This window comes from Adiantum capillus-veneris, chromosome 22 (assembly GCF_014529385.1).
Source record: "Adiantum capillus-veneris isolate H3 chromosome 22, ASM1452938v2, whole genome shotgun sequence".
NCBI classification, from domain to species: Eukaryota; Viridiplantae; Streptophyta; class Polypodiopsida; order Polypodiales; family Pteridaceae; genus Adiantum; species Adiantum capillus-veneris.
This window is the reverse complement of record NC_140952.1, coordinates 4,282,268-4,308,738: the sequence shown is the minus strand read 5'-3', so window position 1 is coordinate 4,308,738 and position 26,471 is coordinate 4,282,268. Positions and strand designations below refer to the sequence as shown.

Here is a 26,471-nt window from a genome sequence, read left to right as displayed (position 1 = left end):
GCTCAATCTGTTCTCTGAATGAGATCTTCTTGAATGAAGAGGCGGGCTCCAAAATTTTTCACAGTAAGCATTGATTATATCTTTCTTGGTCATCCGAAGATGGTTCCAAGCAGCTCGTATATCTCGTTCATACTCTTGCGTCAATCAAGAAGAAATAAAAAGCTTCTTAAATTTCAGCCATTTAACTGGCGCAATCTTGTTTAAAAGAAGCGTGAACCACCAAGTACGAGCATTCCCCTTAAAGTAAGAGGCAGCTCTCTGAATCTTGGAGTGCTCCGAATAGCGTCCTCCCGCGAAAGCGATGTCAAACTGTTGTATAAAAGACAAAGCCTTCGAAGCATCTGAGTATCCTGAAAAAGTACCAACCTTGATCAAGTGGCCACCTTCCTTAAACTCTCGGACTTTCTTGCTTTTATCTTCGAGAAAGTCATACTGGTTGGCTTTGTAAAAATTCTTCTTGTTCGCATAAAAGTTTCCGTCATCGGAATCTGAGCTGTCTGTAGATGAGTTCTCAGTAGAACTGTCAGACTCTGGGCGACATTTAGCCTTCTTTGCCTTTTTCTTGCCCTTTCCGAAGCTTTGTTTCTTGCTTCGCTTTTTACCTTTACTGTCTTTTTCACTCGAATCTGAAGAGCTAGAACTATCAGAAGAAGAAGAAGAAGAAGAACTGGGTACTCCTTCAAATTGAACACGCTTCTTTTGTTTCTTTGCCTTGTCAAATGTCGACTGACGACCCAAATATCCCGGGAAGTCAGTGCCTTTCTTTTGCTTTTTGCCGTGCTTTTTGGCTTTCTTTTGCGCGTCAAAAAGCTGAGCAATCCGTGCATCAACCACCTCTTGTAATTTCTTCTCTGAATACTGTTTGTGACCAGAAGGTTTCTTGAGAGCGGGTTTTAGGGATGGTGTAGTGGTTTCCTGCCACTGCGCATGCACTTCCTGAAAAGAAGTCTCGCTCATATATTTTGCCAATTTCGGATCCTTCGCAAAACTGAGTATCATCTTTGTTGCATCGCCGATCAATTGACGACGCGTCATCTCTCTTTGCTCCGCCTGAGTAGGCCAAGGTGGTTCATCCTCTCTGCCGGAATCTTCGTTGTGATCCCTGCCCGCATCTCTAGATGCAGAGGGAGTCGACTGATCCTTGCGTGAAGCCATAGGTGCCGCAGAAAAGAAATTGGGGATCGGATTTCCCATAGAAGAGAAATCGGCCGTGCTCTGATACCACTGTAACAGACTTGGACACTCCAAGGCAAGAATCAATCACCACAACACCAAATTACCACTTCAAAACAATTCACAGATCACAATAGATTTGCACTGGCCCGACGGAGTTCCGTGCCTAGAGATATTGGCCCCAAAGACTGGCGCCCCTTTCGGTATTTCTTTATGTATTAAAATCAATGTCAGAGTACAAAGAGCGGTTAGGGTTTCACTCTCAAACTCTAAGTCCAGATGCTCTGAGAAGTGAGGCCCTCACCGCGAATATAAAGATTACAAGGGATGCCCAAAAGCAGAGCCCCAAAAGCTTTCAGTTCAAAAGCAGTTTCTCTCTCTCTCTCAATGAGAGCGAAATAAAGCAATTATGCCTTTCTCTCTCTCTATCTTCCAAATCGTGGAGCAAAAGCTGCAAATTGCGTCGTTGGCTTTTTTTCCACTTCCGTAAATTACGCCGCAAATCCCGAAAATCTGTACACTACTGCCACGTGGCATTTCTCGCTTGATTAGGGTTTCCAGCCAGCAATTAGGATTAGGGTCTCCAAAAATTAGGGTTTTTGAAAATTAGTGTTTTTGGCAAAAATTAGGGTTTTCAAGAATTTTAGGATTTCTGACAGAAATTAGGGTTTCTGTTGTCGATAGCCACGTCATCACTTTGTAACACCGATGATGGGGAGCCTAATGAGCAGCCCGAAGTGGAGGAAAGCCAGGAAGTACTCGTTCCACAACAGATTTTGGCACACAAGGACAAAAAGATAAAATGTAAAGTGATTGAGCGGTTCTTGATTAAATTTAAGAACTATCCTGCATTGGATGCGAAGTTGATGGAGGAGGAGGACCTAGCAAATACTTCTCAGATTTTGGAACTTTACCTTGAAGCATTCGGTTTAGCATAGTCTACTTCGATAGAACCCCTATTTCAACGAGGATGAATCTAGTGCAGCTGATTCGCACAAGAGGGGAGTCACTCAACTCCTTTGTCAACGGATTACCTGGATTTTGAAAAGAGTCACTCATGTCCCCTTTGGGTTTTAGGGATACTAATGGGCTGAGTAGTATTCTGTTGTATGACTTTATGATAGGAATTCCCAAAAATGAAAATGATTGATTTGTACTTGACTTGTTTGAGGGCAGGAATTGAAAGACGAAATGACTGCAGCATTTCGGTCTCATAAATCTCTATAGACATGATTGTAATAAGGATCGGTTGATCGGGCATCCGTGAGGTCCGGAATGGATCTAGATGCAATTACTAAATACGTTGCCGATGGTCATGGTATGAGATTTGGAATGAATTGTTTGTGATTTGTCATGTGATGTCCTGTGATGTCCGGTGATGTGACTGTCGTTTTATACAAGGGCTAGATATGTCGTGTCTAGTGCGTCAGTACTAACAATCAGTGTCTACTAAGATAGTTTATGGTCTCTATCCGTTTTGCAGGCGTAATCGAGGACGATTACAATTCTTTCAACTGGTGACGTGGCAGGCCCCTGGACACACATACATTTACCTACTGTTGAAATGGATGAGCCTTCCGAGATATGCGTCTATAGGCTGACGTAGCAGGTGCACGGAATTCCGTCAAATGCGCTAACTACTGACGTGAGCGTACGGACTGTACGGATCCGCAGAACGCGTTGACGTGCTAACGTGGCAACGTACAGATTTTTCTGTAAATCACACTGGCTGTTTTTAGCAGCTTTTGAAAACCATTAGCTTTTGGAACTTTTGCTTGTGGAGTTAATTGATTTTGGGGCTCTACTTTTGGGCATCCCTTGTAAGAATAAATAAGTCCAAGGAACTCACTCTGCAGGGCATCTGGACGCAGACACTAAGAGTGAGCACCCGCGGGCTCTTTGTACTTTACACACAGATTAATATAAAAATAAATACCGAAAGGGGCGCCAGCCTTTGGGGCCAATACCTCTTGGCACGGAACTATGTCGAGCCGTGTCGCGGTAGAATCTTGACTTGGGGTGTCCAAGTTTGTTACACTTCGGCTTTGCGAACTCAAAGGAAGAATTACCAAGAACCTAAGCATAACCAAGAACCCAGAGAACCTCTCCCGCCTCAAAGAATCTTCATGTCTTGAGCCCGGACTGATTAGTCACTCCCACCCTCTGTCCATTGCGCATTGGGCGCGCTCCCGTCTTCAGTGCTATGTCTTTGAACTAAGATCAACATCGGACACATGACAATCCAGATCTTGAGTACCAAGATCTACTTGCCTCCTATGCGGATATGGAAGGAGTTGGAGAGAGGATCGCTAATCCTCTTCTGCATTTGCATGTAGCGTGCATCCACTTCTGTCGACAAGTAACCTACCTTTTATCTTCACCCGCAATGTTTTCACGACAAGACTATTTTGAGTGGTCGTACTTGCTCGCAAGGCAGTCAGCATCAAGGCTTGTATTCTGCGACAGTAGTAAGGCTACCTAGTAACTCGGTTGGTTGGTGTTTACATAGCAACAATACCTACACCCACAGTATCCACATGTTTGGAGGAGTTTCCATCGGCTTATGCATCCACAAGCATCAAACGCATTCAGCATCAAAAGTATAGATAGAAGTGTAGCAGTTGTACCTCACCTTTAACAGGGGGGGTGTCATGTGCACACTGCAATTGCGCCATGGGGACAAGCTTCTGCTATAGTCTAGCGTCAGTCTTAGCTTAGGACCTAGCCTGGCACCCTTGTGAGCCTCTAGCAGGACGTGCATGTCCACGCCAATCATGTGCATACCCTCTCTTGCACAGTACCACATTTTACCAGCAGATTTCAGCCCCTAGCCTCATCATGGTTGCATGTGCAAGCACTCGACAGAGCTAGCACTTCGGCATTCAGCCATAGCCTCGTCACCGCCGTCGTCATTGTCGTCGACTTCGACATAGAACCAATAGAACCCCACATCAGTAGCATCAGTACCCATTAGCATCAGAATCTCAGCATTCAGTCATTATATGAGCATTTGTGCAAGAATAAAGAAAGTACTTGCTCTGGCAACAGAGCAAGGGGGGCCTTGAGGGTTTGGGACCCGACATTCAATGTCGTCTCTTTTCTATCTCTCTTGTGTCTCTCTCTTTCTTTCAATTCAATTCAGTTCTTTCAAGTGAAGTAAAGTGTCCCTTGTGTTTGTATTCGAGTACTAGATCCGAGCTAAATCCATACACACTTCTGCTACACCTAACAATGGTATCAAAGCTTTGTGTGTGCTTCGGCTTCGCGAACTCAGGAAGAACCTAAAGAAGAACCATCAAGAACCAAGAACCCAAGTACCCCAAGATCCCAAGGACACCAAGAACCTAAAGAACCCAGGTAGAACCAAGAACCCAAAGAGCCTCTCCCAGTGTTATAAGACCCGATCATGGAATTATTAAGCTCCCACCTTCATTGCCATGTCTCTGAAGAAAGATCGACATGTGAAATCAATCAAGCAAAGCCCTCGAAAAGCAGAAAACGGCTCAAAGGCTACAAAGCATCATATTCGATATACGAGGTCAAACTGACTCCAAATGAGCCAGAATTGGATGAGTTGCTTCACGACTATGTTGCGGACAAGTCCAAAGCCTCACAAGTGACAAACCAACTCCACAGGCAGTGTAGTCACAGAAATTGGTGATTTTAGAGTCGACAAGGCACAAAGTGATGCCAACAAGACCAAACTTGACCAAATTCAATTTAGGACTTGGTTTAGGTGTATAGGATGTATTTAGGTCAAAATTATTAAGTTTTGCAAGTACCAAGATCTACTTACCTCTTCTGCAGATATGGAAGAAGTTGGTGAATGGATCCCTAACCTCTTCTGCGTTCGCATTCGCATGTAGCGTACGTCCACTTCCGTCGACAAGAAACCCTTGGATTTACCTCCGAGCATCCTTACCTTTAAGCTTCACTCACAATGTTCTCACGACAAGACTATTCAAGTGGTAGTACTTGCTCACAAGGCACAGTCAGCACGAAGGTTTGTATTCCGCGACAGTAGTAAGGCTACGGGGTAACTCGTATAGTAGGTGGTTACATCACACCTGTAACAAACTTGGGAACCCCAAGTCTAGATTCTGTCGCGACACGAGAGAGAATCACTTAAAATACTTCACAACTTTAAAATCACAGTTCAATTTGGTAGAAACGGCCTGGCGTAGTTTGGTGCCCAGAGAGATTGGCCCCAAAGACTGACGCCTCTTTCAGTATTTCTTTTATATTAATCTTTGAGGAAAGTACAACTCCCGCAGGTCCTCCGCAGGGTAGTTTTCGTACGACGTACGGAACATCTCGTTCCGTACTGCGGGTCAAGTACCGTCCCGTACGTTTTGTATGCTTTTTTTAAAATATATATATATATATATAATAAAAGCAAAATTCACAATTGTGAATGGATTACATTGAGCAGCCCAACTCTCTCTCTCTCATGCTCTAGTCTCTTCCTATTTAAGCAATGCCTCTCCATCTTGTTCTCCAACACTTCCAAGCTCTCAATGCTCATTGCTCTCAATGCTCTCACTGCTCAATGCTCCCATGTTCTAGCTCTCAAGTGACAAGCTCTAGAGACTAGAGTCTTGCCTCTCCATCTTCTCTCCATTGGGTCTCTCCCTCTCAAGCTCCCATTGAAGATCTCATAACGTCAAGTTTCTTTAAGTGTAAAGTTTAAACCCAAGGGCCTGAGCCTTAGACGTAAGAATTCTTTGTTTTTTTATTTTGAACGTACGTAACATCATCGTACATCTTAATATTTTTTAGTTCGTTTAGTACCGCACATCATCGTACGTGTACAAAACGTACGGGACCGTACGAGACCACTATGTCTCAGACTCTGCGTCCAGATGCTCTGTAGAGTGAGGCCCTTAGGGCTCTTTTATTCTTACAAGGGATATATCTTCATAAGTTTAGAATAGTCCGGACTCACGAATTATAAGAGGGAATAAAGTACTCATAAAACTATAAAAGCAAGGGACACAAGAAAAGAAAAGAAAAACAAAAACAAACAAACAAACAAACTAACTAAATCACTTAGTTTGCTACGAAACAAAAGCAGATAAAACAAAACATTATTGAAAAGGCATGTGTAAAATAAGTTGACGTAACTTACTTGGCTTAAAACAAGTACTCAACTTTACGCAAAAAAGGATAAGACATCTTAAAAACTTAATCCTAGAAATCAAACTTCACACAACAACTTCTAATAGAACACATTCTTAAGTCCTCAGGTAAGCTAAATACGAAATCGAAAAATAAATACTACTACAAACCTACAAAGAGCAAAGAACCAAACTTGACAATATGTGATCTCAACTTCGCTGCTTGTCCAAACAAGAAGAATAAGATTATCACCTTTATCATGCATAGCTTGGACAACAGCTATCACATCCCTACTCACGTCGTCAGTGCCCAAGAGTAGGTGCACATCTATATAGAGGTCATTCATGCTTTGAATGTACTCTATAAAACCAACGAGCTGAGTTTCTATCACCCTCCGGAGGTGATGGGCATACTCAGCCATGATAAAGGCTAGCATTTGTCAAGCTATAGTAAAAATACTAGAAGCGCTAAAGATCAAAACAACAACATAAGGTGTTATTAAGTCAAACAATAAGTGGACTTTTTAGCTCCCCACTTCTATTGAATTTACTATTGATTATCTTGAACATTCCAAAGGAAGAAACATTAAAGATAAACTTACTACGATGCAAAAATGAACGAACGTTTTTTCATGATTCTTTTGAATGAGTATTCTTTTTCAACTAGTAAAGAAATAAGATGGCAAGATTGAACAACAAAAGCAGATTTACTAGAACAAAGACGGAAAAATCTAAATAGTTGAGAGCAAATGACACCATACTTAGCTAAAAGAGAAATGTTCGAAGAAATGTGAGGCATACGCATGATATTTAGATTGGCATATTCTGGTTCAAGGCGCTTATCATAGATATCTACTTAAGGGAGTCTGAAAAATCTTAAGGTCTAAAAAGGCACAACAATCACTATATGTGGTACAGTTAAGTTCATAAAACTCCTTGGGATAAATTCCTCTGTCTACAGAACTCGAATTCAAGTACATGAAATCTTGAAAAGAAGGACGTCAGGGACAAAAAGATCATCTACAAGGGATGCCAAAATCAAAGCCCCAAAAGCAAAGGTTCCAAAAAGCTTCAAACTTAAAAGCAAATAAGTTCCAAAAGCAACTAGTCCTCAAAAACTGGCAAAAAGCAACCAACGTAAATCATGGAATTCCGTACATCTACCACGTCAGCATGTCAATGTGAATTGCGGACGTCCGTACAACTACCACGTCATCAGCCAGTCGACGTTATTTCCGACCTGCCACGTCAACAGTCAGCGCGCACGCGTGTGTATGTGTGTCTCCGAGGACCTGCCACGTCACCAGTTTGTGACATACCCCCCTCTTGAAAGAATTCTAATCGCCCTCGATTACACCTGCAAAGCAAATAGAGGCCATAAACTGTCTTAGTAGACACTGACTGTTAGTACCGATGCACTAGACATGACACATCTAGCACTTGTACAAAGACGACACTCACATCACTGCACATGACATCACAGGACATCACATGACAATCAATCACAGAAACATTCATTCCAAATCTCAGACAATAATTGTCAGCTCGTATTTAGTAACCACATCTAGATCCGTTATGGACCTCATTGATGTCAGGTTAACTAATCCCATATTGCGATTATGTCTATAGAGATTTTTTTTTAAAAAAATTAGACTCAAGCACTGATGTGTGCAAGTAGTCATTCGTCTCAAGCACTATCGTGTGCGAGAAATCTTTTGCCTCAAGCATTGTCGTGTGCGATACTGCTTTTGGGGCTCTGCTTTTGGGCAGCCCTTGTAACCAATAAATAAGTGGTTAGGCCCTCACTTCTCAGAGCATCTGGACACAGAGTCTGAGAGAAAGCACCTACCCACTCTCTTGTACTTCAAAAACAGATTAATACAAAAGAAAATACCGAAAGGGGCGCCAGTCTTTGGGACCAATATCTCTAGGCACAGAACTACGCCGGGCCGTGTTGACTCAAGTGTGAATTGTGAACTGTATTGTAGTGAATCTCTATTGTGTCGCCGCTCGCGGTAGAATCTTAGACTTGGGGTGTCCAAGTTTGTTACAAAAAACGCTGAGCAACCTGGTTAGAAACGCTAAGGAGAATTGAGAGGAAAACGTTGGCCTTCTCCCCTTTTTGCTTCCTGTCGGAGACGCTGGCCATGGGCTGCCCTTTATACTCTCCAAAGGCTGGGTCGAGCAGACAAAAGGCAGCCCCCACGATTCCATTAATTGGCTAAAGTCATTTATTAATTAAATGACCCAACTAAGAGGTGGTTCACGAGGTAAAATGCCTGCATGATGAAATGCCTATTTTGTGCAAGAGAGGGTAATGCAACTGTGACCGGCCTAGACATGCAAGTCCAGCTAGAGGCTCACAAAGGTGCCAAGCTAGGTCCTAAGCTAATGACTCATGCTAGACTGTAGCAAAAGCATGTCCACGTAGCGCAAGTGAGGTGCGCACGTGGCATCCCCCCGTTAAAGGTGAGGCACAATTGCCGAACTTCTATCTGTACTTCTGATGCTGAATGCTTCTGATGCATGTGAATACATAACCAATAAAGATTCCGCCAAGCGGGTGGATACTGCGGATGTAGATCTGGTGTTGTCACAAACTGGTGACGTGGCAGGTCCCAGAACAAACACACGCAGATTGCTGACGTGGCAAGACGATAAAAAGGCTCACTGGCTGATGACGTGGCAGCTATACAGACGCCCGCAATTTGCACTGACAAGCTAACATGGCAGTTATACGGAATTCCGTAATTTGTGATGGCTGCTTTTTGCCAGTTTTTTGAGGACTAGTTGCTTTTGGAACTTATTTGCTTTTAAGTTTGAAGCTTTTTGGAACCTTTGCTTTTGAGTTTAACTAATTTTGGGGCTATGCTTTTGGCATCCCTTGTAAGAATAAAAGAGCCCTAAGGGCCTCACTCTACAGAGCATCTGGACGCAAAGTCTGAGAGCGGAGGACCCTGCGGTAGTTGTGCTTTGCTCAAAGATTCATATAAAAGAAATACCGAAAAGGGCGCTAGTCTTTGGGGCCAATCTCCTGGGCACAGAACTACGCCAAGCCGTGTCTACCAAATTAAACTGTGATTTTCAAGTTGTGAAGTATTTTAAGCGATTCTCTCTCGTGTCGCGACGACAGAATCTAGACTTGGGATGCCCAAGTTTGTTACAGTGGTATCAAAGCATCAGGCATCTTCGGTCCCCACCCCGGACTTACTAGCCACTGCCACCCTTCATACATCGCGCATCGAGCGCGCTCCTATCTTCATCGCTCTGTCTTACAGGACATAAAGCCATAGAGAATCCCACATTACTTATGGATTCCAACAAGAATCAGTCGACTTCTTTTGCATCCGCTACTACGGGAGGAGATCACGAAGAAGATTCTCATGATCAAACAGAGTGGGAGTATGGTCCACCTCAGCCTACCAAGTACGAACTTGAAGAGATGGAACATCGACAGTAGGTTGACGAGGCAACAAAGCAGATGATTAAAATTGTGAAGGATCCGAAATTTGCAAAATTTTTATCTCAGCAATCCATCGCAAAAGTGCACACCCAGTGGCAAAAAGCCACACAACCACCCATTAAACCGGCGATCAAGAATCCATGATGCGCTCTAGACCCAAATCAATTAGCTTCTGGACACGAAGAAGCCGTCGGAAAAGCAACTGAAGCAAAGTAAGAAGGGAACTAATTTCCCCGGTTAATTGGGTCAAAAATCCACATTTGAAAACGTTGGAAAGCAAAAGAAGCGTCTACGCTTCGAAGGATTGCCCAGTTCGTCCTCATCTTCTGACAACTCGGACACCTCATGTAAGGTGCAGCAGAATGAATGTTGTTCTTTCTCAAGATGAGTGTTCCATATTTTGCTCAAGGTTCTTTTTAGTTCTTATGGAAGGGAGTCCATTCTTAATGGAGAGTGCTATGATCACGAACAAAGTGAGTGGACACTGTGCGTGCAAGTATATGAGACTGAGAGATAGAGTGAGAAGAGAGATACGACACCAGAGATGTAAAACCCTCCTCCGAAGGTGTCACGTGACACATCCAACCCTATGTGTCCGTGGACAAGCTACAGCACGACAAGGGTTCAGTCAGTCCAGTCAGTCTAGATTAGAAGTGAATTGGCACTTTTGTGAGTCTGTTCGCAGACCGTGCATGCCCAATCACTTAGTGTAGATGCATATCCTCTGGTTGCACACAGCATGATCATAAGCATTCCCATCAGAATCCTTCACGGGAATTTTCCAATGCATAGACCTCTTTTCCCTATTTTTGACATTTTTCGCTTATTACTTTTAAGTGACTTTTGTTAGAAAGTAGGTAGGGCAATTTTGCTAAGTTAATATATAAGCAAACCAAAGTTAGCACTTTCTGGCAGGAGAGGCAGCAGGAGCACCGCTCAACAGACACCTTCTCAACAAGAACCCCCACCAAGGCCTAGCGTTTTTGCTACACAGCAGAGAGGCTAGCATTTTGCATCAAGACCCCATATCAACATGCGTTTTTGCATTTGCAAATTCTCGGTGACAACAGAACCACAGATTAGCCTAGCGTTTTGCATTTGCAGGACATCCGGCGACAGCACATCAGCGTTTTTGGTTTGCAGTTCAGCCCCGGCGTTTTGCAAATTTACCGCGACGGAACATCAAGGAACATCAGCGTTTTCAGTTTTCAACAGTTAGCACCCGCAGTAGAAGTCCCGAACCTCGCAGACCTCACCTTCTCGCAGCAGTTCCTCGCCGCACGGTCAGTTTCACAAGGTTTACAGTTTCATCCCGGAAAACGCAGATGCGCCATCGTCGCATCGTCGTCATCGACATCGTCACCGACATAGAGTCAGAATTCAGCAGATAGAAGATTTGCAGATTTCAGCCCTTAGAATTTTCAGATTTCAGTCCGTCTCGTCATCGTCCTCATTGTCCAAGCATCGTAGAGATTTGTGCAATCAATAGTAGACCGCTCTCGCCATAGAGAGTGGGGCCTTCGGAGGAGGGTTTGACAACATTCTGGTGTCGTATTCTCTTCTCTCTCTATCTCTCAATCTCATACACTTTCACGCACAGTGTCCATTCACTTTGTATATGATCAATGCACTCTCTCATTAAGAACGGAAGGCTCTCCCTTCCATAAGTAAAAGGAACCTTGAGCACAGTTCGGAGCACTCATCTTGAGCAAAGTTCAAACATTCATTCCGCTGCACCTAACAGAAGGCCCCACTCTCGTTGGCGAGAGTGGTCTACGATAGATTGCACAAACTGGTACAATGATGATGCATGTGACTGATGCAAGTCTATGCTATGCCGAAGATGACGACAGGGATGGCGAAACCGGTCTAAGGGCTTAAATCTGCAAGTGTGTATCTGCTGTCCAAAAACGCTGAAGGCTGAAATCTGCTGCGACTGAAACGCCGAATTCGGGGCTGATTTTGTGCTATTGAAAAAAACGCTGATTTGGCTGATAAAAACGCTGATATGTCTGCTGCATTTTGGTGCTGAAAACGCTGCCTTTCTGCTGCGTGTTGGTACTGAAAACGCCAGGGAAAAGTGTTAGGTGCAGCGGAATGATTGTTTGCGCTTTGCTCAAGATGAGTGCTCCGAACTGTGCTCAAGGTTCCTTTTTGTTCTTATGGAAGGTAGAGCCTTCCGTTCTTAATGAGAGAATGCTATGATCACAACAAAGTGAACGGACACTATGCGTGCAAGTGTATGAGACTGAGAGATAGAGAGAGAAGAGCGATACGACACCAGAGACGTTGTAAAACCCTCCTCCGAAGGCCCCACTCTCGTCGGCGAGAGTGGTCTACTTATTGATTGCACAAAGTGGTACAATGACGATGCAATGGACTGATGCAATCTGGGACTATGCCGATGACGACGACGGTGATGATGACGACGACATTAGGGCTGAAATCTGTGGTCTTCTAACTGCTGAAAATCTGCAAATCTTTGGGCAGTTTTGGGTGGCTGAAAATGCCTGTTTTGGCTGCGTTTTTATGGCTGAAAATGGCTATCTTCTGCAACCAGCTAGGGCTGAATCTGCTACTGTCCGGAATGCTGAAAACGATGAGCTTTTTGCTGCGGAATGGCTGAAAACAAAAACGATGGCAGACCTGAAAAAGCTAGCAAACTGGTACTGCTGATGAAATCCAAAAACGTTGATGCTCTTGCTAGCGTTAGTGAATTGCTGAAGTGCTGGAGGTGATGCAGAGTTGGAAACGCTAGGGCTCTGTGTTGGTGGCGACACATGCAAGGCTGATACGCCGGATCTTGTGGAGGTACTGCGGGGAAACCAAAAACGCTACCTGTTGTGAGAGAAAACACCAAGGTTGGGGGGGGGGGGGGGGGGGGGGGGGGGGTTCTGCGGGTTCTGCTGAGAAGTTGCCTGTTGAGCGGGGAGCTCCTGCTGCCTTTTCTGCCAGAAAGTGCTAACTTGGGTTTGCTTACATATTAACTTAGCAAAATTGCCCTACCTACTTTTGTTGGAAAGTCACTTAAAAATAACAAGTGAAAATACCAAAAATAGGGAAAATAGGCTAAATGCACTGGAAAATTCCCCTGACTGAATCTGATGGATTCTGAAGGGAATACTGATGATCATGCTATGTGCAACCAGAGGATATGCATCTACACTAAGTGTCTGGGCATGCACGGTCTACGAATAGACTCACAAAAGTGCCAGATCACTTCTAAATCTAGACTGACTGGACTGACTAAACCCTGATCATGCTGTAGCTTGTCCACGGACATATAGGACTGGATGTGTCACGTGACAAAAAGTGGGCAATGAGGGCTCTGGAAAACGCTAGATGCTAGATGCTATGGCGATCTTGGGGTTGCTGAAAAACGCCAAGGAAAATGGCTGCTGGCGATGATGGTCTAGAAACGCTAGATGCCTGTGTGAGGGAAATCGCCCAAGGACTTGGGAGTCTTACTGAGAGAGAGGGAACCTGTCGCTGAAGCCTGTTGTTCTCCTTGCTCATCTGCTATTTAGTGCTAACCTTGGTTTGCTTATATATTTTCTAACCCAATTTGCCCTACCTACTTTCCAACAAAAGTCACATAAATTAATAAGTGAAAAATGTCAAAAATAGGTAAAATAGGCTAAATGCACTGGAAAATTCCCCTGAAGGATGGATTCTAATGGGAATGCTTATGATCATGCTGTGTGCAACTAGATAATATGCATCTACACTAAGTGACTGGGCATGCACGGTCTACGAATAGACTCATAAAAGTGCCAAATCACTTCTAATCTAGACTGACTGGACTGACGGACCTGTTATGCTCTAGCTTGTCCACGGACACATAGGGTTGGATGTGTCACGTGACATCCCCTCCTTTTTAAAGTGAGGTATTGGTACCGAGCTGCATGGCTTCCTTGTAGTCTGCCAACAACTCTGGATAATCCTTGAAAAACTCTTCATCGACCCACACCGCTTCGTGGGTTCCTCGATTCTCAAACTTCAAAAAGTATTGTCTCACTTGCTTCTTCGAACCATGTCGAAACCGATGCAACAACACTTGCTCCGGCTCCATGACTTCAGCTTCATCAATGATATCCGGTTCTTCTTCTTCCGAAATGTCCCTTGGAGGTGTTCCCTGAAACACTTTCAACCAAGAAACATGAAAAACGTTGTGCATTGACCATCAGTTAGGCAACTGCAATTTCATTGAAACCTCATTTATCTTTTTAATGAATCAAAATGGACCATACATACGAAAAGACAACTTTGGACACTTCTTTCCAACTTGCTTAAGACGTTGCTTCATGATTCTTAAATACACCCAATCTCCTTTCTTGATCGAAATATCCTGACGATGCTTATTAGCCTACCGTGAATAAGATTCCTGAGCCTTGCTTAGCCAAAGCTTCACACTCTCAGAAATCTTATCCAATCACTAACTTTCAGCATTGGCATCAGGCATCTGACTAACCCAATGGGTCAAAAGTGACTGGAACGGACGGCCAAAAGCTGTCTCATACGGAGTTCGACCAATAGCAGAAGAAAAAGAGTCATTCAAATAGCTTGAACAAATGGGAGATAGAGCTCCCATTGAGACTGTTGATCATGCACATACGACTTTAAAACATCAAAAGCCAATTGATTGTAAATTTCTGTTTGACCATCTGACTGTGGATGAAAAGCCGATGAAAAATTAAACTAAATGCCAAAATTTTCAAAGAGTGCACGCCAAAAATTGGATGTGAACTTAAAACATCCCTATCTGAAACAATTGATTTTAGCAAACCATAGAGGGGATACCAATGCTTAATGAACAATCCTGCTACATCTTGTGCAGTAACTGTGGCTTTACAAGGAATCAACATACAAAACTTGCTAAAACGATTTGATTGACAATGACTTGCATGATGTTTTGATTAACAATGATTTGAAGCACAATGATAAGCATGATGATTTGGATGCCAATGATAAGCATGATGATTTGAATGATAAAGACGAGCATGATGATTTGCATGATGATCAAGATGTGATTTCTCACAAGCATGATGAGTTGCATGAAGATGATGTGATTGTTCACAAGGATGATGTGTTAGTTGATGCTTTTTCGAGCGAAGCTAACCTCGTTGTAGATTCGATCAATCACGAAGATCCAATCTTGGCTTTCGAGTCGAGGTCTCAAGAACCCCCACAGGACGATTCGATCATTCAAGAAGAATCGATCTTGGCTTTCGAGTCGAGGTCCACAGATCCCCCACAAGAAGATTCGATAGATCTTGAAGAAGCGATTTTGGCTCTCGAGCCTTGGTCCAAAGAACCATCACAGGAAGTATTATGTGTTCGCATGATTGGTACGCACGCATTGTTTGAGTGTTTTATTCGTGAAGGTTTCCTGTATTTTAGTCAGCATCGGTGTGTGATCCCTTTTATTAGGCATGACATATTGTATGTTGAGCACGTTTCTCTCAAGGATGAGCATGAATGTATGCGGATTGTTCATGAAAAGTTGAAAAGTTTGTATGTCAGGAAGTCACATTCCATGTCTCTTCTTTGGCATGACACAGTTGTAGACAGAGCACATGATAGTATGAGCACCAAGAATGGGCATTTCCATTGTGATTTGCCACAGTTAATTGATTTCGATCAAACAGGAAAGATTCAATCGCATTGTATGGGTGTGTTTGATGAACGGGTTGTCACTCCGTCTCTATGTTCATCGACATTGCATACACAGTCTTTAGAGAAGACAAGATTTTTTTCCTTCACTTTACATGGAATGGATATGTTCATGGTTTTGTGTTGGAGATTGTTTCAGGCATTTTCAGCCATGGAGATTCTTGAAGACGAAAGAAGCAGGACTCTAGACGAAGTTGAAGCAAGAAAGGAGATTCAGAAGACTTTGTGTCGCTTTCGACGCGGCCCAAAGAAGCAAGCGTTGCAGACCTTTATGAAGTTCAAGTACCGCTCAACCCACACAGCAGAGTGGGCCAGCGAAGAGTCCCTTCCAAGATTCTGGATGTTGTTGACGATCTCCCTCGATGCCATACAGTTCGGTACCAGTACCTCACTTTGAAAAGGAGGGGATGTCACGTGACACATCCAAACCCCATGTGTCCGTGGACAAGCTATACCACAGCATGGTTCGATCAATTCAGTCGGTTAGATTAGCAGTGATTTGGCACTTTTGTGAGTCTATTCGTAGACCGTGCATGCCCAATCACTTAGCATAGATGTATATCCTCCGGTTGCACACAGCATGATCATCGGAATTCCCATCAGAATCCATTAGCATCAGTTAGGGGAATTTTCCAATGCCTTTAGCCTATTTTCCTATTTCTTGGTATTTTCACTTATTATTTTTAAGTGACTTTCCAACAAAAGTAGGTAGGGCAATTTTGCTAAGTTAATATATAAGCAAACCAAAGTTCACCCTTTCTGGCAGAAGAGGCAGCAGGAGCACCTTGCTCAACAGGTAACTTCTCAGCAAGACCAACCCCCCGAGACTACTCTGGCGTTTTCTCCACAGAAGACCTAGCGTTTTTGCATCAGATCAGCCTTGGCGATTTGTGCACAGCAGATCAGCCCCGGCATCATCACGACACAGCAGATCAGCCTAGCGTTTTTGCATTTGCAGAACCCCGACGATGGAAGGACCAATTTCAGCCCTTGGCGTTTTTGGATTTCAGCAGCAAATTAAGACCGGCATCATTCACCTAAAGTGTAGCAGATTCAGCCCGTAAAGACCATCAGTTTTCAGCCCTAAGAAACCTCATTTTTCAGCCAAGAAAACGCAGCCAAAACAGTCATTTTCAGCCACCGAAACAGTCACGAAATTCAACGATTAGAAGATCTCATATTTCAGCCATCGTCGTCGTCGTCGTCATCGGCATAGACCAAGTTGCATAGTCCATTGCATACGCATTGTACACCTTTGTGCAATCAAAGAATAGACCACTCTCGCCGACGAGAGTGGGGCCTTCGGAGGAGGGTTTTACAACCTCTCGGGTGTCGTATCTCTTCTCTCTCCTTCTCTCAGTCTCATTCACTTGCACGCACAATATCCACCCACTTTGTTCGTGACCACAACACTCTACAAGACGGAAAGCTCTCTCTTTCCCTAAGAACTAAAAGGAACCTTGAGCAGTAAAGATCACTAATCTTGAGAAAATACAACATTCATTCCGCTGCACCTAACATTCTTAATGTGACCCTTGACGTGACATTGAAAACATCTTCCTTCCTTAGCATAAATCACTTGTTCTTCAGCCGTGATGTATCCTCCTACAATTCCTTGTGCAGCTTTTTCATTTGGGGTTAGCTTAGGTTTTGCAGGTGCTTTAGCTTTACCCTTAGATTCATTGTCAGAGTTCTTTTCCGAGGAATTAGAGGAAGAAGGGCTAGCAGAATTACCATTCTTACCGTTCTTACCATTCTGCGTGGTCAGAGAATTCTGGGGGTTCCTTGAGAAGTCTTGTTTTCCTTAGGCTTTCCCTTGTTGTGCTTCATCTCGTGTGCGAGAGCAATCGCTACCGCCTTGTTGAGATCGATTGGATCAAGTACCTCGACATCATACTTGATATACTCGTCCAATCCATAAAGGAATGCCTCCTTGCGCTCCGAATCCGATTTGCGTAATTGAGTGCCGAGCTACAAAACATGATTAGAGAAAGACATAACCGGCATACCATTTTGCTTTAGAGCGCGCCAATCGTCCTTCAATTGTGCGAGGTACTGAGGTGGCATAAACCGCGCCTTGAGCTTGTCTTGGAAATCAACCCAATTGAAGGAAAGGGGCGTGAGTTCGTCGGCCTTCTCTAGGTGCGCGGCTAACTGTGCCTCTTGCCATGCGTGGTACCAATTGATGGCATCACCGGCAAGGTACATAGCTGCTGTCAAAACCTTGCTATTCCTTGTCTTCTTAGTTGTCGCAAAATAAGCATTAAATTGATGCAACCAAGAATGAATAACCGTAGCATCCATCTTACCATCATATTTACTGAGGTCAACTTCTCTGTGACTAGATTGTTGGAATCCGCCTCGTGGCTTGCGCCACTTGAGGAACTCCCACGATCTTTGGCTGGTTCCGACTTCGAGGCAAGTACTTGTCGAACCAATTCTTGAGTGCGGAGGTCTCTTTGAGCCTCCCGATCGGCCTCCAAGGCCGCTCGTCTTGCTTCAGCTTCCTCTTGTCTTTGTGCTTTTCTTTCTTCTCGTTCATCGCGGTCACGTTCCAAGGCAATGCGATTCGCTTCTTGTTGTATGGCAATTCTTTCGTTTCTTTCTTCGCGCACGCGATTCGCTTCTTGTTGTTGGGTCATCATGTCCAACATCGACTTGACCATCGCCTCCATGGAAGTTGGTACAACTCGAGGCGTAGATGGAGAAGAGGGAGGGTCGGAAAAATCTCTTGGTGGGAAGAACTCTTCGTCGCGCCTCTCATGCTCATCACATGTATGCGAAGTATCCATTCCGCTTCGGGTGATGACCATGCACTATGATCTTTGGTTCTTAAGTTCTAGAGGAACTTTGGTTCTTGAGGGTCTTGAGGTTCTTGAGGTTCTTGAGGGTTTTCTTTCGCTTGCAATCTGTGTTTGAGAAGGATCTTCTCTTCACCTGAGTTCTACTCCTTTCTGCGGGCGCACCCCTTGGCGGCCTTACACTCACACCAAGGTTGCTTTTTCCCACCTCACGTCTATTGGCCGGCCGCGAAGTGCACGTTCCACTCTTAATGAGTGAAAAAGAGGACAAGGGGAGGTTGGACAAGCCCTTCTTTCTTGGGATTCCTCTTACTCTTCAAAAACACGATTAGGAATCGACACGCCCAAGCGAACTTGGGTTCGTGCGACCGCAACAAGCAAAAAAATTTCTTGTGGTTCTTTCCTTAAGTGATACAGAATACTGCCAAAGCTCTGATACCAATGTAAGGTGCAGCGGAATGAATGTTGTTCTTTCTCAAGATGAGTGTTCCATATTTTGCTCAAGGTTCTTTTTAGTTCTCATGGAAGGGAGAGCCTTCCGTTCTTAATGGAGAGCGCTATGATCACGAACAAAGTGAGTGGACACTGTACGTGCAAGTGTATGAGACTGAGAGATAGAGAGAGAAGAGAGATACGACACCAGACACGTTGTAAAACCCTCCTCCAAAGGCCCCACTCTAGTTGGCGGGAGTGGTCTACGATAGATTGCACAAACTCGTACAATGATGATGCATGTGACTAATGCAAGTCTATGCTATGCCGGAGATGACGACAGGGATGGCGAAACCGGTCTAAGGGCTGAAATCTGCACGTGTGTATCTGCTGTCCAAAAACGCTGAAGGCTGAAATCTGCTGCGACTGAAACGCTGAATTCGGGGCTGATTTTGTGCTGTTGAAAAAAACGCTGATTTGGCTGATAAAAACGTTGATATGTCTGCTGCGTTTTGGTGCTGAAAACGCTGTCTTTCTGCGGCGGGTTGGTGCTGAAAACGCCAGGGAAAAGTGGGCAATGAGGGCTCTCGAAAACGCTAGATGCCAGATGCTATGGCGATCTGGGGGTTGCTAAAAAACGCCAAGGGAAATGGCTGCTGGCGATGATGGTCTGGAAACGCTGATGCCTGTGTGAGGGAAATCGCCCAAGGGCTTGGGAGTCTTGCTGAGAGAGAGGGAACCTGTCGCTGAAGCCTGCTGTTCTCCTTGCTCATTTGCTATTTAGTGCTAACCTTGGTTTGCTTATATATTTTCTTACCCAATTTGCCCTACCTACTTTCCAACAAAAATCACTTAAATTAATAAGTGAAAATTTTAAAAATAGGTAAAATAGGCTAAATGCACTGGAAAATTCCCCTGAAGAAATCTAATGGATTCTGATGGAAATGCTTATGATCATGCTGTGTGCAACCTATGCATCTACACTAAGTGACTGGGCATGCAAGGTCTACGAATAGACTCACAAAAGTGCCAGATCACTTCTAATCTAGACTGACTGGACTGACGGAACCCTATTATGCTGTAGCTTGTCCACGGACACATAGGGTTGAATGTGTCACATGACACCTCATCTTCTTCTCACTTGAGTGATGAGCACAGAAAGGGCAAGAAACGACGGAAAGATCACATGTTTTATGCAAAAAGAAAGCATGTTTAGAGAGCCAATCAATATGATTTCCTCGTCGACAAGGGCAAAAAGCCCAAAGAATTCAAAGAGGGAGGGCAGGTAGTAAAGTTTGAGCACTTTTCAGGGTTTCGAGATGCTCCCAAGGCTTTAGCCTTTGTCCAACAGTTTGACATAGCATTTTCTGGAGGCCGCTATACAGAGCACTCCAAGATCAGAAGGGCGGCATCCTTTCTGAAAGGCAATGCACGGACATGGTGGTCCACTCTCTTGTTAAGGAAACAAGCGCCGACAAAGTGGTTGAAACTTAAGAAACTCTTTATTTCTTCATGGCTCACACAAGAATACAAACGAGATGTGATTACTGACTAGAACCATGTTCGGATGGTTAAGACGGAATCTTTGGATTCTTACTGTAAAAGATTCTGGGAAATTTTTCTACCTGTTTCATCCTTTTAGAAGATAAATTTTAAGGAGCAGATTGAACATTTGTTGTGGGCTTCCCAATATAGCCAAACTCCCAGTTAGCCCAACCTCAGCTAGAACCCCACGACCTTGGCAAAATGACCTAAAATGCTAATAAATATCTAAACTCGCTATAAGTGACCTCGGACACATATTTAGTAGCAGAACTGCAGAAGACTCGAGACTCTGACCCGAGAAACCCTAGGACGCGGGTCTCGTCTCAATGCTCATGCTAGCCTACCGAGTGAGCAACACGGTGAAGTGCACTGCCTTGAACAAGTACGTCTACCTCAAGTATGGCCGGGCACAACCACAAAACAGCCCCCACTGCATGATGTGCTCCTAGGAGATACTGGAGCTCCCATCAGACACGAAATTGAACTCTTAACAGATGACATGGCAACGTTGTACAAATTTCCACGATTTGCGTTGAATATTGACGTGGCAATTGTACATATTTTCGCAAATTGCGCTACACCTTTTGAGGCGCCAGTTTTTGGCCCAGTTGCTTTTAGAACTGATGCTTTTCATGTACTTGCTTTTGGGATAAACCAAGGGCCTTTATAAGCATGACAGGGCCTCTCCTCTTAGCAGATTAGCTTGGGAGCACGTCAACAGATTATTTGGCTCGGAACTCCATCGTGTTCTCTCTCTCTCTCTCTCTCTCTCTCTCTCTCTCTCTCTCTCTCTCTCTCTCTCTCTCTCTCAGTTTATTCAATTGTTGAAGTTTTCTCAAGTATGTTGCAATAGATATTTGGCTTGTTGTCCAAGTCTATTACATGGACTTACCCCTACAACTGCCTCCTTAAGCCAAACTTGGCTTTTTTCCTCTTTTTGATAGCTAGCATTGTAGGTTTACCTTCAACCACGTTTTTTTGATACTTGTAATTTGTGGGTTTTGGGTTTTCCACAATCAAGGGTTCAAGGTATACCCATAACCTCGATCTATCACAAAGAGGCTCCCCTTAACACATAGGATGAAGGCGTTAAAGTCATGCATCTCAAGTGAACGCCAATGTGATCCTTTTTATTTATTTTGTCATTTTACGTATTTTCTTACTTATTTGGATCGAGCAATTCTATCGGGGGTATATAAGAGACCCCAATCCCCATTGTAATAATTATTCAAGTCATCGCTGAGTGTGTTGGTCCGGTGCCACCCCCTTTGCATTGTTTTGCTTTGTGCAAGTGTTTGGATGTTGAGGCTCCTCTCCCACCATCTCCCTGGGCTAATGTACCATCTCTCAAAGGGAGATTTAGCGAGGCACAGGGCTGCCCACTGTTGGGGGCAGATTCGGAGGAAATCCATCACGATTCGAGCAAATTTATCTTGACGTCCAGATCAAGAGAAGACTGTCCACGTACCGGTCACCACTCCGTTCGCTATCCGGCTCACTTTTCGCTGCCTCTTTGAGGCAGATCCAACATGAGCATACAACCATTCAACCAAACTTGATTGCGTTTTGAGTGCAGCAGAAGACAGCTAGCACAGGCACTGCCTTGGGACGATATGGTCATGGAGAAGGCCTAGATTCAAGCATGACTGGGATGAATGAAGCATAGTTCACCTATAAAAACTCTGTCACTCTAGTTTGAAACCAGCATAACCTATGTATGAGCACAAAAATATACATATATCTGTGTGAGTACATGTATGTACAAATACAGACACATACAAATGTATGTACATTCAGAAGGTCCAAAACGAGTTAACTTAGGACAAAACGAACTAGCAAGGGACAAACACTTGCACAAAACACAAAATTAAGACATGTAAGAAAAAGGATAGTGGCACAAGACTAAATCACTAATTGTTTGTTTCAAACAAAGAGCAAGAAAAAACAAAACAACAGTTGCTTGAAAATGCTTAATGAAAAGAGTTGGGCAAATGAAATGAGAGAACCTACATTTCAAACTCAATATAGCAACACAAACAAGAAACAAAAGAGATAATTTTTAAATCCTAATGTAAGCTAAAGAATAAAATGAGAATGTACACCGTACCAACCTATATTTGTATATATCCATATATGTTTCTACAGACAAAAGTATATCCGTCCAGACACATATATGTGTGGCACACATAATAGTACGTATATATATGTTGTACATGCACACACATATGTGCATACGTATACATAATAAGCATATAATATGAATCACATATGTATATGGATGTGTATCTATGTACTTACGTACATATGTTAACAAATATAGTCAGAAGATCTGAACGTACAATCTCTGAGAAGGCTAGCAAAACGCGAAATCTAGTAACTTACCCCTTATTTCAAAAAGAAGAAGGCACTCAAGCAACAAGAAAGAAATTTCAGACAAGAAGAGTACTCAAAAAGAAAACGGAGCTTTGCAAAGTTTTGGCATTTTTCATACAAGGAACCCAATTGAAAGAAGGATCCTAAATGTGAAGTGACTTATTCAGTCCCACTCACTGCTCCTGAGGGCCTCCAATCAAACCAGCTCTAAAAACCTTCAGAAGGTCAAAAAAAACCAATAAAAGAGAGAAGCACAAAGGCATAATGATTACTTAGAAAATATGCCATAGAGACAAGCATACAATAGAAAGCAACAAAAAACACAGACTTAAGACTTTCTTGATTCTTAGCCTACAATTAAGATAACCAAAGAGAAATGTCTCAACACACAGCTCTGCACACAGAAAAAAGTCACATACGAGGTCAAAGGGATATCGCATGAGAAATAAGTCATAAAGAGTTACAAGTACTTACACGTCTGCAAACTTGATTGATCCTACTGGGCGAATGACGAGGAGACGTTCCCATCCATCAGGAGGTGAGGGAATGCCTGGCTTATCAAATGCCCACAGCTCATGCATATCTGGAGAAATCTCAAAGGGATCATTACAAGAGGCACGGGGACGCCACGGAGTAGCACTACTGCAGACAAAAGGCCTCTCTAGGATAGAATGCCGAATTGCCTCAAAATGCACCTTCGTCGGGATGAACCTCCATTTCATGCACATTGCGCATTGTGCAGTATATGCTCCAACAGTAGGCGAAATACCAGGACATTGACCAGTAGAATCCAGTGCGCCTGTGCTGGTCAGGGCTCCATCCAACACCTCTGCTTGCTTCCGTGTTTCATCTTGCACATTTGCCGGTGGAGTGGAAGATTCTTGTTGAACATTCTGGGTTTTTTGAAGATCTTCCATGTCTGCTGTAGAGACGGTGGCGTTCAAGCTTGAGTGAGGTAAAAGGCTATGCTGCAGGTCAAGGCTAAATGTAGCATCCATTCTTCGCTTGTCTTTAGAAACACGGACAAGCCTTGTCCACATTCAGTCGCAACATGTACAGAATTACGCTGCTATGCAACAAACGAAAATGCAAAAGCTCAGAAGTTGAAGTTGCAACAGTGCGAGCATCAAAGCTCTTACAAGAAAATTTACCTGAGAGCAAAAACATCGTCTTCCAGACATGTTATGTCCGTGTGGCAGGCGTTCGTCCCTCAAGTATGGAAAGCCATGGCAAGCATTACGCGGTCTGCACTAAGCTGTGAAGAGAGGGAGCATGTGCGTATCACGACGGAGCGAAAGAGAGAATTTTAGCGTCGTAGGAAGCAGAAGAAGAAGAGAGTTTTAACGTCGTAGGAACTATCCCAAAAGAGAGAGAGAGGGAGAGGCCTTGCGTAGGGGTTTGCTCCGCTCGAGAGCTAATAATAGGCATAGAGAGAAAAAGAGAGAAAGCAACGGTTGAATATTGAAATATTGTGGTGTGTGGTAATGTAGGTAGAGTCCGTCCATCTAGTGTGGTCGGACATGTTATGGTTGTAATCGTTTTGTCTAACCATGTAGAAGGCACGCTCAGTTTGGTATGGTCTCTCTCTCTCAACTCCTCATGATGGGTATGTCACATTGGTGGAGTTGACGAGCATCCTTGGGTGGTTAGAGAGAGGTTCTTAATTTTCTTTCCTACTAGTAGCGATGAAATTCTCGCTTGACACAGGGTAGTTGTTATTTTCCTACACCCTCATCTCTGCTTTGCTTTCTCTTTAACCCTAGGTAGTAGCTATTTTTTGCTCGTTTGCCCCATCACACTCTGTTTGGCCCTCTCTATCTTTTGGCATGGACCTCCATTAGCAAAGCTCAAATATGTCGTCTTCTGCATCTCAAATGCCTATAGATGAGCATTCGTGCTCTGCCATCATCCCCATGCTTCATCGTCGTGACCAGTCCTTCCAAGCAGCCAACCCTACCTGTCGCCCCCCCCTTCTTTGCTCGCATTTTGCTTCGTGTCCCACAGGCCAACCTAACCAGTCTCTTTATGCAGACGAATGCTCTTGAATCTCAGTAGACTGCTCTTGCTCTTGCTCTTGCTCTTGCTACAAAAAAGCCAAAAGTTGTAGCTCGCGATTAGAAAGGCTCAGTTGAGCTCCAGTTGTTGTCAAAATTTAATGTAACCTCAAAAATTTGCATGCCCTAAAACACAAACTCTTATTTTGGTTTGAAAATTCTCTCCTTATTGATGAACTTATTTGTGGGCTCTTTCTCTCTTTATCTCTAATCAAGAAATGCTTTCTTTTTGTCGACAAAGATGGAGTTTCACTTATTATGTTGTGGTGTACTCGTACTCACGAGGAGTTGAGAAAGAGAGACTAGACCAAACTAACATGGTTAGGCACCTCTTTATATTAAGAGTGAATGGTTACAACCATAACATGTCTGACCACACTAGATGGCTGGACTCTACCTAAATGACGACACACCACACCTCCTCCCTTAGGGAGAAAAAGATGAACATCTTTTTACAAGTTTGGACTGAGAAGGGACTTGACATGACTGCAAGGACAACATCAACTCCAATTCCTCATGTGGGGGGAATGATTGTACAAGGGCTTGAGCTTGGGACTAGTAGGGACTCAAAAAAAAAAAACCTGACAACATGCCAAACAGGAGGGGCAGGACATGGCACACACGCATTTTGCTTATGCAAACGTTAGGTCTATATCCCAATGTAATGGACAAGACAAGGAACAACTAGGGGCTGCGTCATAATAACCCAAAAAGGATCTTGGTGTGATGATGAGGATTGGTCAACAAGACTTAATTTTAAAAAAAGACTATCATTGAACACTTAAAGATAGGATAAATTGTGGGGTTGCAATTCTACATCACAACTATGATCAAAGCGGAAAGACCAAGCACCTCTGCAACAAAGCTACAATAGCTCCCATCTCTTTGAACATACTCGAAACAAGAACATTTGAAAATCACTTGCAAACCAAGAAAACATAATATCCCAAGAGAATGGGATGTTTGGGAGCACGTTGAATGCAGGTTGCTATATAAAACAATTGGAGAAATCGAGATGTGTTAACCAGCTAGATAGTGCTCTGATAGGGCTACCTTGGAAGAGACCAAGGGTGGGTCTTGGGCTGTCGCATCTACTCAATCGTCTTTGTTTGAGGAGTTGTAATAAATCCATCTTGTTGTATGCAACTTTCAGAACATTTGCTCTTTGGGGTATTTTTTGTATTGGGCCAGCTGGTGCGAAGTCTTGCAAGATCATGAACTTCTTCCACAATCCCTGCATGGCAGCAAACTGATTGTGATACATTATATAGAGAAAGAGGGCGACAAGTCATGACAAAAAAGTCAAAGCGCAAATTTTTTCTGATCAAGAGAGCAGCGAGGGAGCACAGACCGGCTGATGGTGAAGGTCCTTGTTCTCTGCATTGATTTCCAGCTAAGTACGGATCTTTCTTGGGCTACAAAGCATGCAACCTGCAACACTTTTGTGTCTTCTCACTTGTTTTTCATCATCTTAATGATTCTTGCGATGAGACCATTAGTCTTCTCCACTAATACATTTGACTAAGAAATGTAGGGTGTGCTATAGATGTAAAATATGAAGCTCTTCACAAACTTCTGTCCTCAATAAACCATTTCTAAATCCTTTCATTATCGAAAACAATCTCCAAAGGTGTGACAAATCTTGAACAAATATGAGTGTAGACAAATTTTCTGATTGTTCACTCATTTATCTTTGCCACACTTTGTGCCTCCACCCATCTAATCATGTAGTCTATAGCCACTAGAATGTAGAGCTTGCCATTCTTTGTCCTAAGTACTACAAATACTTATTATATATATAGGATAGATTTTTTACTCTATTAATCCGCATATTTTACTT

The 26,471-nt window shown here is 43.5% G+C and overlaps 1 protein-coding gene across 4 annotated transcripts in view; it reads right to left on the bottom strand.

Annotated features, from left to right (window-relative positions):
* Positions 1-23,972, bottom strand: part of LOC147428863 (uncharacterized) — a 29,018-nt gene extending 5,046 nt beyond the window's left edge. Inside the window, exons 1-4 of one of the 4 annotated variants that reach the window (XM_086495738.1) lie at positions 23,729-23,972; positions 23,603-23,643; positions 23,273-23,406; positions 23,052-23,160 (exon numbers count right to left, since the gene is read on the bottom strand). In XM_086495738.1, coding sequence (XP_086351864.1) covers positions 23,052-23,160; positions 23,273-23,406; positions 23,603-23,643; positions 23,729-23,758 — 314 coding nt within the window. In that variant the 5' untranslated portion in view covers positions 23,759-23,972. Of the gene's footprint in view, positions 1-23,051; positions 23,647-23,728 lie in introns of all 4 variants that reach the window. The other 3 variants (XM_086495737.1, XM_086495736.1, XM_086495735.1) reach the window with 3 other exon arrangements.
* Positions 23,973-26,471: the final 2,499 nt, after the last annotated feature.